Below are 14,157 nucleotides of genomic sequence, written 5' to 3'. Positions count from 1 at the left end.
ATTCTCGCTCTCTCAAATAAATAAATAAATCTTTAAAAAAAAAAAAAAGAAAAGAAAACTTGACCATGTTTATGGGGATGAGTTTTAGAAGTGTCCTGAAAACATCTTAACCCTTCAGTGTACATCAAACCACCTGGGAATGTTTGTTAAACATACAGATCCACAGGTTTGGGTCTTAACAACCTATGTTTTTAATAAGCACCCCATGATTCTGAGGCAGGTGATGAGAAATCCCATCTGAAGCCCTGCTTTGCTCAGTAGCCAATGGTCATTAGCATTGCTGCATGTAACTAGGAATCCTTCTGGTTATTTTTACTTTCCTTTTCAGGTTCTTTTAGACAAATCAGATGAGCCAGCCAGGCAGCAGTTACTTCAGGGATATGATATGTTGATGAATCCTAAGAAGATGGGAGAAAGATTTAACTTTTTTGCCTTGCTACCTCATCAGAGACTTCATGGTAGAAGCCATCCGATGAATGCATGTCAGTCAAAACCCTCTGTGTCACCTGTAGCTGGGTTTGGTGAACTTGCCTGGCGGTGATCTCAGTGTGGACGTTTTACCCCTAAGTCTGCCTAAGAAAGCAAAATAAAGGGAACACATTTCATATATCACAGGTAAAATAAGTATTACAATATTTTGTCTTTATAGCCAATAAAAATAGCCCATCTTACATACAGTACAACTAAATATTGATCTTTTAAGGTTGTGTCTGGCTTTTGGCACAATTGTGTGCTTTCAGCTTAATGAAACAAGTTACTGAGAAACTGAGTGTCCTTTAATAAGGCTAGTTGCTGTATTTTTATTTTAAAAAGTAAACATGAACACTCATTGGTTTAGCAAAAACCAGAAACCTAACTGGCCTTCCACAGGGAATGGATTAAATAGAACTATCCACATACTATTTTAAAAAAATGAGGTAGAGCAATATTTCTGACCCATCTCTAAGAATGTGGTAAGTGAAAAAAGTATAGTGGAGAGAATGTTTTATAGTTATGATTCCATTTTTCTTAATTAATATATTAGTGCAGACTGGTTGTTTTCTGTGATAGTTACTTGTTTACAAAAAGTTAAGGAAAGGATGCCCAGTAATCACTATTAAATATCCCAATGTGGAAGTGGGCTTAAAGGGTGGAAATCGTTCTCCTTTGTGGTAAATGTTTTACCCTTTGCTTCTGTGAATTTTATAATTAAAAAAAATTAGGGGTGCCCCAGTGGCTCAGTCTGAGGAGTGTCTGACTCTTGATTTCAACTCAGGTCATGGTCTTGGGGGTTGTGGGATCTTGAGTCCCACGTCAGGCTCCATACTCAGCATGGAGTTTGCTTGGGATTCTCCCTCTCCCTCTCTCAAAATAAATAAAATCTTAAAAAAAAATTTAAGTCCCAGTAAAACTAGTAAAAACCTAACGTGTACCTGAAATATGAGAGTAAACGTAGACTACGTAGCAGGAATATTTTCTGATTTGAGCTAATTCTCCCTCATTTTCAGATAAATGTCAAGTTTTCATGCTGTAAGTTCTCATTTTTTGGTTCACAGAACATTTATATTAATACCAGATACATACTTTCTGAGGAATTGTTATATTGGCAACAAAAATTTACAGTGAGATTAAAGGAAAAGAGTATTAGACGTATGTTTTGAACTTATAGCTTAACTATATTGGAAGTTCACTGGCAGAGTGATCAACTCTCTGTTTTCTATTGCTTGTTTGGCTTAACTCAGAACAGGACTAGCATTCTGTAAGTAAGTAGGAAGATAGAGGGCTTATTTTTCATATGCTGCCCTGCCTTGGGCCATTCGTAGTCACCCTTATTTTTTTCCATATTTTATTTTTCAAAGACTTGGAGAGTTTTTGGAAGGTGAAAATGCCCAACACTGGCCCCTCTCAATTATTTAATAGTTTTTATAATTAACGGGAGGAATCAGGCAATGCCTTGTATCGTAAAACCTAGTTACTTTGAATGGCATTTGGCTTATTTAAGTCTTGTAGCAGTTACAATAGTTGAATAATTTATAGTTACAATTATTCTAAACTTTCATGCCAAGAAATGACCTCCAGATAATTACCTCAGATTTCATATAAAATTGAAATAATGAGTTGTTTTTTATTTTAGGTAGTTAAAAAAAAAAAATCAGTGTTTTAAATATAGCATTAGTTCCATTTACAAATACTGTTTCCAAAATAATTCTTTTACCAAGGCCTGGAAAAATAACACAACCAAATAAAATTTTCTTTGGATACCTCTATTAGAGATAGGCTCAGGTTTTCACATGGAAAAGTATGGTGATATGGAAATACATTTTATTATCAAGCTTTTTGAGGATATTTACAAAAAGTGGGATTAACAAAAAATATAAAAATGTACGGAACAGTGTCATTATAGACTACTTTGTACATTATCAAATGTTTCTAACAATTATTTCTTATACAAGACTTCAAGACCAAAAAAAAGGTTATGCAGGTTATACAGTATCTGGAGTAAATGAGTCAACTCCAAATTATCTGACAGTGCCTTTACAAATTTTTTTAGAAAACTTCTTAGGCATTCAACAACACAAACAAAAAGAGTGCAATTAATTTCATGGCTTGTAAAGTTTGATTATGTAAGTATAGCAAACATCATTCCAGTTAATTTTCACCTTATGCAGTAAAACCACAATAGGGTGCCTCAGGACTCAGAATTACTCCATTTTAGCACACTGGTATAAACAGACTTACTTTGGACAAATGTGGGGAAGTCATCCCTAAAAGGTTCTGCAAAATTTGATGAAATTTTTAAAATTCCCACAGGAGAATGACCTACTGAGAGACACTGTGAGTGTTTCCTGGCGATGTGTACGGGTAGGAAGTGCAGCACAGTGGTTGGGTGGGGGCAGGGTGTCACCGGGGTTCACCTCCACATACTGTGACCCTCTGCAGCTGGCTACTTAATATTCCTGATCTGTGAGATGGAGTCCATAATGAACTCACTCTGTGGCTGTTGTGAGGGTAAGTAAGTAAAATTAGAGCTCAGAACAGAGGAAACTGCATGATGGCTCCTTTCTCAACAGTACTTTTAGTCTTAAATAATGGAGTAGCTTCAGGGCTCTCTCAAGCCCTCTCTGGCTCCGACTGTTTGTATCCAGGGACATTCTTTTCTTTTGCTACCTCAGACTCAGTGGGGCAATGATAGTTCACACTTTAGGGAGTATGAGTATCTTCATACATAGCCCATCTTCACAACAGCATTGTGAGGAAGGTAGAGGCAAAAATTATGGTCTTCATTTCATAGACTGAGGATCTTGAGGCTCAGACAGATTGGAGCCAAGACTTAAGACTGGATTTTCTGACTCCAAATCTTTTGTTCTTTTTTTGGGGGAAAAAAAAGTTTACAGTGATTACTGTGGAATGAAGAAACCAAAAGCCACTAGTTTTTTTAAATAAGTGGGTGGTCCCAGAGCTTAAACTTTTTGGGGGGAGAAAACCATTAGTAACTTTTTAAAAGCTATGAAAAAGTCTAACCTCTTAAACATTATATCTGAGTAGAGAAACACTTCTTTAGCGGGCTGCTGGTGCTGAAATGTTAAAAAAAAAAAATTATAAGGGTAGGGCTATGGTATCAGCAGAGCAAATGAAAGAATAAAATAAATGTTTCATGCTCCACCCCACCCATCCCCAAACTGCTTAAAATAATTGATTTAAAAACATTCCAGATATCTGTAAAGCCTTCCACTAACCTAAGGGAAGAAAAAAAGGATACAGTCTTTGCTGTTCTTCTTTGTAGCATTAATTGATCCTGTACTGGCCTTACTTTTAATAATTTTCTTCCTCAAATTACTTAACTCTGTGTAATGAGAAGTTGTGTGATGCAAGTTCAGATCTGTACTCACTGAGTGCTGGAAACCAGCTGGGGCATTACGGTGGCACCGTGTGTACACGGCAGGGGAGCTGAGCGAGGGGCAGACAGACCAGCAGGCCCTCCTCCCGGTTCTGTGGCACCAATTGTCCCAAATTATCTTAGAGGCCGTTCCAACATACAAAGGGGGACTAACTTAATTTTTATGTTGTAGAGAGCATATTAAGAATGTAGCTCCAAAGGTTAGGGATCATGGTTTTGGACTCTTGACTGACCTAAAAAAAAAAAAAAAAAAAAAAAGGGTAAAACAGCCTAGCATCTAGGAAACATTTCTAGGCTCCTAGGAAAAACCCCTCGTGTGTCTGTGGTTAAACAAATGTTTAGAGTCCTCACAGGAAGCCTCATGCTGGTGGCCCCTCCTCAGTAATCTCTTAAATGCACACCTGGTTAGAGCTCTTATAGGATTTGATCAAGCTTTGCAATGGCTGCACTCTAAGCTTTCCTTTTTCTCCTTTTTAAAAAATAATGGAACAGGAAAGGGAAGATAAATTAAATGCCACTATAGTACTAAAGTGAAGGATTAGGAAAAAATACAAAAACCAGTCATTGCTATGCTATGAAAAGCTTCATCTTGGTTCCACTGTCTATTTTTATTACTCAGTTTCCCCTCTTGTACCTACTCATTATGAACTACAGTACTGATGTCACGGATTCCTTATCATATTCCCCATATCTTTGCACCCTTGCAGATGACAACCTACAAACAACAGTTGTGCAGCAAAATATCAGTCCATAAAATGAAATCCTTCCTTATTGAAGTTAGCTCATTGATAATTACGGATCTTCTTCCATATCATCTGGATTGGGAGCCATAATGAAGTGCTTTGGGTACACAAGATTGTGGGTGTATGCATGTATTTCCCAGCGGGCGTCATCACTTTCATGTGTAATGTAACGTTCACCGATGCGAGTTTCAAATTCTCTAAGGTCAAGCCAAGTCTGATAGTCCTAGGAAAAACATGAAGTGATTATAAAGTATAAAAGAAACAAACTACTGTGAACTTTTTTTTTCTTAGCACCCCAGTCACAAAATCGACAACCCAAACTCCTCTAAGTACTTGCTACACAGTCAGTTCCATTTGTAACATTTAAATTAGTGATGTTAAATACTTTTTCAAATTTAGAATCTCTAGTGAAGTAACTAGTTTCTACAACTAAAAAGAAAAAATTACCTGAGGCTTCTGAGATAGCTAATAATAATCACTAAAACATTGTGTTCTATACTCTGACCTTATACCCACACCTTACTCCTCAAAATAGGGAAAAGTACTTAGAATCTACTACCAGGATAGTTTAATAATCATGGAGACTAACTATGATTGCATTTGTTTTGAAGTTAATGCTACCCCCTACTCCCTTTAAAATAGTTCTAAAGCTTCTCTTTACTCTGGAGTTTGGGGGTATCTTTTGACAAATCTACGCAATAGCTTTTGGGGGAATTCGGCCAAACATTTTAAATGGCATTTCTGATCTCATCAATGCAAATATGAATCTTTTAGTGGATGTTTTTGAAGTAAAATATATTTGACAAAATAAGATGCTTATCTTACAAAAAGGTCAAATGAAACATAAGGTCCTATAAAAAGGCTAAATCACTGCTTTCAGTTCACGGGAGTTTAACTGCCTATCAGTTCTGCACTTCAGTGGTTTACTGCAAAACCTCCAGAGATGCAGCCACAGGACAAACTAATCACTGTAGACACTTACAGTAGTCTAAGGGAGAATCTGTTGATCTTAGAGTAGTTTCATTAGCTAAGACAAATTACAACGAACTGCTCAAATGAGTATCACCAGAGAGAAAGGTTTTTTTTTTTTTTTTTTTACCTGCAGCCAGGGATGACTGAGAGATTTGTCCACACTGTAACGTTTTCTCATCTTCACTTGAAGTAGGTTGTTTATCAAATCAATTGCTAAGAGAAAAGACAAAATCAGACACGTGGATTTGGGCATATGGGGCAAACCAAACCTGTGAGTCTGCTAAGAAGGCAGTTTAGTCCACAGAAATACAGGGTTGAGGGTTTTCGCTTCTCAAGGCCACGGTCTTACAGCTAACCTGTTAGTGATCCATAAATGTTTATTGAACTTAGAGTACCTATCTGAGGGGGTGTGCCTGTTTGGTTAAGGAGGCAGTGCAGAGTACACGTTCAGTGTGGGAGAGGGTCAGTTAGTACCCGCAGCCGTTTCTCCTCATCTGTAAATGAGGTGGTTGCAAAGATGAAAAAATACATGTAAAGCATGCTTAGCATGTAAGTGCTTAGTATTAGCTATTATTATTTCAAAATGAGTTAAAAAAAATTGATTACAGACAGACTTGCTGTGTCCCTCCAATGACACCATTCCCTAGTCCCTGGCTTGGTCTGCGAAGGAGTCAAAGCCACCGCCTTGCCTCTACACATGGGGCTAGACTGACGTGATAACTTACTACCACAAGTTCATACTCAACAGGTTTTACACAAATACGTTCATGGTGTTTGGTGTATATGGTGAGATGCTGGCATACTTATTTCATCCAGTTATTTGAAGGAATGGAGCAACTGCAAAACCAAAACCCCCATAGCGCATACTGACTACAAGCGATGTGACAGTACATTTGAAATACTGATACAAAGGCCTGGACCCAGGGATGAGCCAAACGAAAGGTTTACATTGTACCTGTTCTGTTTCTCTTCTTCATACCACAGGTATTTTAATTATGAACATCTCTGGTTCCAAATACTTCAAACTTTTACCCGCTGTTCCTTAAGTGGTTGTCCACCAGTGCATCAGAATCATTTGGGGTATTTATTAAAACGCATTCCTGGTGTCATGCCAACTGGTGAAGAGCCAGGGGTTTTCGTTTTATCAGTCACTCACCGACTGATTATTCCAATATAAGAGGTCTGCAGACCACACTGGCCCAGGAACTCTAAGAGAAACCCTCATATATACTTCAGTTAGCTGTTCATTACCAAGTAAGCCTGCCACTGTCTTTACATGTTGCTCCTCAAGCTCTCCCAGTTTAATGGGCTGTTAATCCCTATGATTAGGTCTGGTACTTTTGGAAAACAGAAAAGAGCTCTGTTCTAAAGGTTGGCTAAATTCAGATGGGGGGTCTTTCCCTAGTAGGCTTCTATTCAATATGGGACTATTAAGTAAGTTGTGTGCCCTTCCCGGCAGTATCAAAATTAAACTAAAGAGGGACAGCCAAGGCACTCTTGATGGGTATAGAACTCAGGCTCAAAAACTTTTACTGGGCGGGGAAAACAGATGTATCCTGCTTCCTAGGATTGGTCCACCGGATGGCTGCAAATAAACTGGAGAATGTCTATAAAGTTCTTTCTAGGTATAAAGAACTTGAAAGACAGGTCTCCATTCAAGCAGCTTATAATCTAGTTCTGAAAATAAGTAATTATGGAAAGAAAGAATACTTAAGGAAAAATATCTCCTCCTAGTAGCCTAAGTTGATCTTACCAAGTTCAGAGGAGGGGCTCAGGGAAGACTTCATAGATGAGCCACAAGTCTTGAAGGACTGGAAGGATTTCAGTAGCAAGGAAGAGGGACTGTAGGCAGGGGAAAGGCCTAAGCAAAATGCAGAAAGTAGCTGGGAAGAATAAACAACTAGATTTTATGGAGGGGAGCATGGGAGGGTAGACAAGGGCTGTCTCAGGGAGACCCATAGCTGCAACCTACAGCTGCAACGTGGTTAAAGGGAGGCCAAGGTGTTTGGGGAAGATTCAGACGAAAGTCGTGTTTCCTAAAGACCGATATGGCCACAGTGGTGACTGGGAAAGAGTCTAATGGATAGGACTGGTGAGATATTTTAGTAGTTTCAAAAGGCGGAAACTGGGGCCTGGATTAGTGCTACGCCTGGGCACTATAAGGAAATTAAAGAGACAATGCAGAAGGAAGAGTGCTCAAAAACTGGTTGAATTTGAAAGATGAATATGAGAAATTAAAAAGATGAGCCAGAAGAGATTTGGGAATCACAAAGATTTTTAGACTAAAAGGCATAGAGCTGAAACTTTTTTTTTTTTACCTTCACCAGAAATTTCTCTCCAGGGATTTGGTGGATACATAAATGCAGCATTTTGGATTTGGTCATTTATATCTTCATCTTCATTGAAAGGAAATGTACCACTGAGGCTCACATAGACGATAACTCCCACTGACCACATATCTAGAGAACGGTTGTAACCTTTGCTCCTGAGAACTTCAGGGGCTAAGTATGCTGGAGTTCCTACCACAGATCTCCTGAATGACTTTTCACCAATGATGCGTGCAAAACCAAAGTCACACAGCTTCACCTGGAAATAAAAAGGTGATGTTAATTTTGCATTTTCATCCATCAATCAATCTATACACACCTGTCCCTAAGTACGATACTGAATCATTTCAACACACCTGCCAACTGTACTGATTATGAATGTCAAATGAATGCAGAGAGGGAAATTGTAAAATACCCTTTTCCCAAAAGAGAGAGACATTTTACTGTGATGTATTACTGACATAGTATGAAGAAGTTTTTCCTAGTGCTTATTTCAAAAACCACTTTTTAAGTTCTAGCTTCCAGAATGCCAAAAACCAGACTGGTGTGTAAGTGGTCAAAGTTTTTTTTTGATGAAATGGGAGGGTGCTGATTTTTTAGCATTTGGCTTTTAAGGAGCTACTTTTCTATCATCTGTGAGCAGAAATCATGTGTCTCATTTTTGAATCCTCAGTGACCTTGTAGTGCCTGGACACATAAAGGTACTCAATAAATGCTGAATGAAAAGTAAGTTAGTATTTAAAAACTGACCCTTTATTTTGCTTAATCCTAGAATCTGTATTCCCAAGTATTACTATCAGTTGGCAAATAACTTAAATTGAGGTGTAGTAAAGAGAATTATTAATGTAGCCCATAAAAGAGCAATGCTAGAGATTGCTTGAAAGAACAAGAGCAAAAGTGTTTTCTAGGACTGAAACATGATGGCTAGTCAGATTTTGGATCTGAAAAAAGTTCTATCTGAAGGTAACCACAGTCACTACAATATCCTTTTGGGAAGTAATGACACATCCATGCTGAACAAGCAAATGCCAAGTACTTTCCAGAGGAAATGCCCTGACCCACAAAATGTCTTCACAAAAAGCATTATGATAAACTGAGAAAAAAGGGATTTGGCCTCTACAACCAATGGTGTAAACAGTGCCTGGAAAGCAGAGATGAAGGTGTATTCAAATGCTTGCTCTTACTAGGACATGGACCCTGGTGCATGTTTTTATGATAATTATTCTGTGTCATTACTGAATGTGGCTCCCTCTGATTGAGTCCTGGAACAACAGGATTATTGACCATGAAGACCTGTGAACTGTCTTTTTTGTTGTTGTTAAATGCCACATTTCCGGTAACATCTTGATAAAGAAAAGATGCCGTGGCAATTTGGCAACGGAATAAGGACGTGTGGCCATGGCTAGCACTTGAGCAACAAGGAATGTCAAGTCAATGATGTTATTTTCCCCTTGTTCATAACAGAAGTCAGAAGGATGGGAGTTTCAGCCTCACTGTGGGGTGTGCATCCATTGCCCAGACTATCCTGAAGATCAAATGAGATGATAATGTATGGAAACACTTTATTTAAACCAACTGTTAGGGAACCCTTTTTGACCTCACATTGTTAGAGAATCCCTTTTAACTACACAGACATTATAAAAGAACAGGATTACTTCCTTATAAGAGTTGAATAACTTTTAAAAATAATCTTTTTCTTTGAAAGACAATTTGAGTTGTATTTAACTCAAGTGAAATAACTGTCCTTAGTTTAGCCATCTAATTGTGCAGTTTTCAAATGTATATAAATAATAGTTCGTCCACAGATATTCTAGCTGATTGGAGAATTCACCAATGACAAGCATGAAAAATATTTATGGGTACTGCCAACATATATTCCTCAGGAAGACTGTTTCAAACTTCGGGTTTATGAGGCGTTTTTTTAGGTTATGAAATAATTTTGGACCAAGATCAATACCCTTTATGAAATGAAATTTAACCAAGTAAAAAAATCAGTGCAGTCCACACAGGACACGGACACATACACACACACACACACACACACAGGGGATATACATGTGTGAGTGATGGCAGTAATGGGAAATGTAATTCTTACATAGGTTTTGGTGAAAATGTTTGAAATAAAGTACTCTATAAAGAGGAAGAGGAGTTGGCTGCCAGGCTCAAAGTCTAGTGTGTCCCCCATTCAAGGTTTACCCGTTTTATTTTATGGGGAATTTGTCCTGAGCACCAGGCACCAGCCAAGATTGATTCTCCTTGCATCATTCCCAAACCACAGGGAAAGTGAACTGCAGTCTACGTGCAAAAAGTTATTCCTTGAGGTCTGGTTAAGTCTAAAAAGTCTTAATGAAAATAAACAATATAATAAGATCTGAGTTCAAATTATTTCAAGTATTAATCCTCACTGGCAGGTACAGGCTAATTACTTCTGTTAAGGTGGTTATATATCTAAACCTAAAGCACTCCCTTTCATTACATGGGTGCTCTGTAATATTGTCAGATGGTTCTAGAGAGTATTTCACCTGAGGAAATGGCTCTGCGGATGCGAGCAGCACATTTTCTGGCTTTAAATCACAGTGCACAATATTCTTAAAATGTAGATTTCTCAAGGCAACAAGGATCTGTTATTGAAGAAAACAGAATTTTTTCAGTGCCTGGAAAAAAATCACAGCTAAACCCCCCACCTGAGCTCTTGAATGGTATGATAATTTGAAAAGTCCACTACAGTTCATCAAGTTTTAACTGAAGTGTTACTCTATTCTTCAAGATTAAAAATTCCCACAATATCCCAATATGTAAAAGCACTGCTATTTAATTCTTTGTTTTCAAGTATTCTCATTTCAAAAAATAAAAGTTAAAATACCTGTGTGACCATGAATTTAGTAATTCGTTCTGGAAGTCGACTTTTCTCACTGGATAGAATCATTTCCAACATATCTCCATGCAGCTTTTCCATTACTACAAAAACGCGTTCTGGCGTTTCAAACATACATTCCAGGTTTACAATCCCAGGATGGTGCAAATTCTGAAGAGTTGCAGGATATTTATATGACCAATTTGAGAAATATTTTTACTATGCAAATATCTAACAATGTACTGCGACTGTCTGGACTACATGGCATAGAAAGAAAAACAGAACAATAAGCAGTAAAAGCAAACAAATGGGGTCATGGATTCGGATTTTCCAAGATCTGTAGTACAGTGGATGCACCTAGGGGAAAGGATGTCTTCCCAACTGATTACATAAGCGCCCTTGTCCATTTCTACTACATTTTTCTTTCTCATTTTTTAGTCTTCTGACACTATGCTACTTTTATGCTGTCCACGAACAGGCACCAATTGCCAATCAAACTTTAGCCAATTACACAGAACTTTGACTCTTTGGGGCTGTATCAGTGGAGGTCTGTGCTCAAGAGATGGTTCTGTTTCTTTAAGTCTGGATTCTCAATCATACCTCCATTTGGTTTTCCCTCTTTCCGGCTCAAGATCTCTACCTCCTTCATCTCTTGTTTCTTGAGCACCACTACATTACCAGGGTTGGAGAAATACAAAGTTGAATGTGATACCGTTTATGCTAATAAAAAAAAATCTATCTTACTGGTTAAAAAAAAACCAAAAAACCTTCCTCAAAAGCAAATTATCCTAAGTCAGCCATGCTCAGAAATATTCAATGGCTTTTTATTCCTGGACATAAATCTATTCCTCTGCTTGGACTTTCATACCTTCACTAATACGGCTTCATTCTCCCTCTTCAATTTTAAGCTCTATTGGCCCAGGTGATTAAACTTTTTATTAGAAATATATGTTTCTTATATGCTTTTATCCTTATTATAGGTACCTAATTATGCTAAGAGGACAAACTTCTTTTTGGCTTATGTGAGGTTGAGCACCATCTCTAAAATGTGTTTTGAATCTGCCCCCATCTCTCAACTCCCACTGTAGTGGCTTTACTTTCAGCTCCCATTACCTCTTTTGGGGACAACTGCAGTAGTTTTCACCTAACACTGTATATACATGCAGCAATACCTATCCCACGGTACTGTGTATGTGTATGCATCTTGCTCTGGGACCTAGTAAGTTCCCAGACAGCAGAGACTGTCTTAGTCATTTTAGCTCAATGTCTGAATCATGGTGTTTTAAAAAATGATCAGCAAGTGCAAAATATTGTTTATTAATCAATTTAAAACAATTTAATGAGATGGTATTCCAAGCAGCAAAATAAAAAAATGACAATTTTATAAACACAAGTGACATGGGTGTGATAATAGTAGTGAGCAGGGGAAGATTCAGAATATCACAACTCTGATCAGCTTAGAGCTCAAAGTGTGGTTGGCTGTCCCCATGCTGTAGTTGTTTTGTAAGTTTCTCCATGCCCCCCCGCCCCTGCGCCCTGTAAAGGGTACACACACACAAAAATAGAAGTATGCTATAACATTATTGTCTCTTAACTTCCTGTTTGTTTAAATGTCCTATTTCCTCTGGAGTCTTTTGGTTAATTATACTTTCATAGAGAATCGTTTTCTCCAGGTTTTCAAATTTATTTGATAGAATTGGACAAGGCAGCATCTTAAAATGCCTTTAAATTTTTTTCAGTATTTGTGGTCATCTCCCCAAGATGTTCTTATTTCTCTTATTTTTGCTTTCCTTTATTGTTATTCTTTAACCTCTTGAGTTGCATTCTTAATTCACTTATTTTCATTCTTGTGTAAATATCTGAGTTATAATTTTCTGAGCAATAGTCTAATAGCTGATACAGTATTTTCATGATTATTATTTTTTTTAAGATTTTATTTATTCATTTGAGGCACAGAGATATGGAGAGAGAGAGAGAACATGAGCAGGGGGAAAGGAAGAGGGAGAGGGAGAAGCAGGCTCCCTCCTGAGCCAGGAGCCTGATATGGGGCTCGATCCCAGGACCGCAGGATCATGACCTGAGCTGAAGGCAGACGATTAACCATCTGAGCCACCCAGGTGCCCCTCGCGATTATTTTCTAAATACTTTGAAATCTTGATTTTGCTCTTTAAGAATTACGATATTTAAAAAAATTTTCAGGATTGTGGGAGCTTTTTGTTTTTTGATTTTATAATTTATTTCTAGTTTTATTGCATTAGGATCAAAGTACTAATTACCGTGTTTTGAATGAATGAGGTATTCTTTGTTCTTTGTTTTTAGGGTACAGACTTCAGTATAAAGTGATTACATTACCTTACACTGTTTAGACCTACCATGTTGTTAGTTTGGGCTACTTCATCTGCCAGGACTACTGACGTGCCTGTCAGTTTCTCCCCGTCTCCTCTCTAATTTTCCTTTATAAAGGCCGCTACTGTTATTTGGTGTGATCTGCACTCTTCCACTATTAAAGTGCCCTTCTTCCCTTCACTTACTGTATTCTCACTTAAGTTAAATTTTATCAGATCATGACCCCCTTGGCTTTCTTCTATTTGAGGAGGCACCTAGAGAGGATATCACAATTGTAGATCTCAGAAAGAGCCAGCAAAAACAGCCCTTATTGTGGTGCCTCTTCTTACATGCACCCTGGCTCCATCTCCAGTGTTAAAAACTCCTCTACCTATTTTATAGGTCTGAACTTTCTTCCGTTTTTATTAGTTTTTTTTTAAATTTCTGTTTATCATTTTTCTTGTAGCTTTTAGGTGACTTCCAAAAAGAGAAGGGGAAAATGGTGAATTAATACTAGAACCAGAAATTTCTCTTAAGTTTCTGATGACATTTTCCCATTTACATAGGGTAGCCATGAGAGCGCCACATATTTTCTCCCATTACTACTCTCTAACCTACCCACTTCAGGTAAGAGCAAAGACATTTTATATTACCACATCCCTATGAAACAAAAGTAAAAAGCCTCCATTTCTTTCCTGCCCCACAACACAGTCCCCAGCAGATGTAGTCATGTTATTAGCAGTTTATGTAGGAATGGATCCTTTTCTTTACATAACTGTATGTACACATGTGCAAAGTATACTTACCTTAAGAAACTATACAAATGGAACCATTTCACGTTTCCATTTGAAAAATTTAATAAGTTACAGGTAATCCCCCATATAAACGTATTTATTCAATAAATATTGAGTATTTGCTATGCACCTGGTCCTATGTAGGTAGCCTGGATTCATGAGCAAACAAAACTGACAAATATCTCTCATCTCATGGAGCTTATTAATTCTAGCAAGGTGGGGGTAAACAATAGGTAACAAATTAGTAAATTACCCAGTATGAAGG

General features: G+C 37.7%; 2 protein-coding genes across 4 annotated transcripts in view; one reads left to right on the top strand and one right to left on the bottom strand.

Annotated features, from left to right (window-relative positions):
• The window catches only part of NDUFAF7 (NADH:ubiquinone oxidoreductase complex assembly factor 7), a 29,865-nt gene extending 29,192 nt beyond the window's left edge, over window positions 1-673 (top strand). For both annotated transcript variants that reach the window (XM_081796910.1, XM_006737453.3), the window contains one exon: window positions 329-673. In XM_081796910.1, coding sequence (XP_081653036.1) covers window positions 329-541 — 213 coding nt within the window. In that variant the 3' untranslated portion in view covers window positions 542-673. The remainder of the gene's footprint in view (window positions 1-328) is intronic.
• A 1,606-nt stretch (window positions 674-2,279) lies between these two features.
• PRKD3 (protein kinase D3) overlaps window positions 2,280-14,157 on the bottom strand; it is an 83,608-nt gene continuing 71,730 nt past the window's right edge. For both annotated transcript variants that reach the window (XM_006737455.3, XM_031032555.2), the window contains 5 exons: window positions 10,783-10,944; window positions 10,442-10,540; window positions 7,911-8,178; window positions 5,720-5,805; window positions 2,280-4,843 (listed from right to left, as the gene is read on the bottom strand). In XM_006737455.3, the coding sequence (XP_006737518.1) occupies window positions 4,670-4,843; window positions 5,720-5,805; window positions 7,911-8,178; window positions 10,442-10,540; window positions 10,783-10,944 (789 nt within the window). In that variant the 3' untranslated portion in view covers window positions 2,280-4,669. The remainder of the gene's footprint in view (window positions 4,844-5,719; window positions 5,806-7,910; window positions 8,179-10,441; window positions 10,541-10,782; window positions 10,945-14,157) is intronic.

The sequence above is a fragment of the Leptonychotes weddellii genome, chromosome 10 (assembly GCF_054177405.1).
Source record: "Leptonychotes weddellii isolate Sample4059 chromosome 10, ASM5417740v2, whole genome shotgun sequence".
NCBI lineage: Eukaryota > Metazoa > Chordata > Mammalia > Carnivora > Phocidae > Leptonychotes > Leptonychotes weddellii.
This window is presented reverse-complemented; position numbering and strand designations above follow the sequence as displayed.